This window comes from Plasmopara halstedii, assembly GCF_900000015.1.
Source record: "Plasmopara halstedii genome assembly, contig: Scaffold_1211, whole genome shotgun sequence".
NCBI classification, from domain to species: Eukaryota; Oomycota; class Peronosporomycetes; order Peronosporales; family Peronosporaceae; genus Plasmopara; species Plasmopara halstedii.
This window is the reverse complement of record NW_020188126.1, coordinates 422,041-423,136: the sequence shown is the minus strand read 5'-3', so window position 1 is coordinate 423,136 and position 1,096 is coordinate 422,041. Positions and strand designations below refer to the sequence as shown.

The 1,096-nt window shown below is 40.5% G+C and overlaps 1 protein-coding gene across 1 annotated transcript; it reads right to left on the bottom strand.

The window, feature by feature from the left end:
- Positions 1-32: 32 nt before the first annotated feature.
- Positions 33-338, bottom strand: PHALS_00769 (uncharacterized protein; the record flags this gene model as incomplete). Its single annotated transcript, XM_024730499.1, has 1 exon — positions 33-338. The coding sequence occupies one exon, from the start codon at positions 336-338 to the stop codon at positions 33-35; it is 306 nt and encodes a 101-aa protein (XP_024580770.1).
- Between the last annotated feature and the right edge of the window lie 758 nt (positions 339-1,096).

Sequence of the window (1,096 nt, the reverse complement as noted above, 5' to 3'; positions counted from 1 at the left end):
GTTGCTGAAGCCACGTTGTACCTAAGATGATATCATATCGCGAAAAAGGGTATAAATTTCCATGTACTGTCGGAGTCTCCAAAGTTCAATGAAGAAAAGAACCACTCGATACTCTGACTAGAGCTTGTGTTGCAAGTCATACTATATACTGCTTTCAAATTATCGCGCGTCGTACATAATTGCACGACGCGTTTCTGCCTTGCTTCCACTTCGATATTGCACCAGCTTTTCCATTTGATATAATATTCGAGACGAGCGCTCCGCCTGCCAGGATTGAACTCAGCCTTGTATTGGTCGAGGTCAATGGGCACATGTGTAGAAAAAAAGATAATCTCCATTTGTGACAAGGAGTGTCTCGGGGCAAGTCGCGCCTGTTCAAACTTTTTCATGAAAATGGTAATTGTTACTAGCTTCATTGAAGAGTCTGCCACTACACGGCAATAAAAGCTGTTAGATTTTAGACCCCGCTAAATCCTGCCTCCTTTGCCAGGGTGGACAAGAATTCTACATGCGCGTTCTGAGCTCCCACGAAATCTGGTGCTTCAGCTCATCCATGTCCGTAGTGTTTTCTCGACAGTTTGCACTGCACACATGTGCCCATCCTCGTGCGCGGCGTTTTTCACAAGAGAGTTTGCTAGCGCGACGTACTGTTTCTTCGTCTTGAGCATGGCCGAATTTATCGTCATCTTAACTTCTCACCCCAAAAGAAAGATACTTCTCCCGTCCGTTAATTCTTATAAAAAATTTCATATTCATATATATCATCAAGTCAAATCTCGAGTTAGAGTATAAAAATAGCATTTTTACTATATGATAATAAAGCTATGTGTATTGCATGAAAGAAGGCATTACGAAATGTCATCGTCCTCTTCACCTATAATTTGTATGCTTATGTGTATACTTACCTAAAAAAAATCCGGTACATACTACGTTTGACGCATCTATTTGTATCAATTACCGGTAGATACTGATAAGTGTGGGAAAACACAGAAAATGGACGATGACTTCATTTACGTGCGTCAAGTGCAGCTTTGATTAAAAGACAAAGTAATTTTATACGAAAGAGTTCAATTTCCCATGCAAATTGTCTATCTGT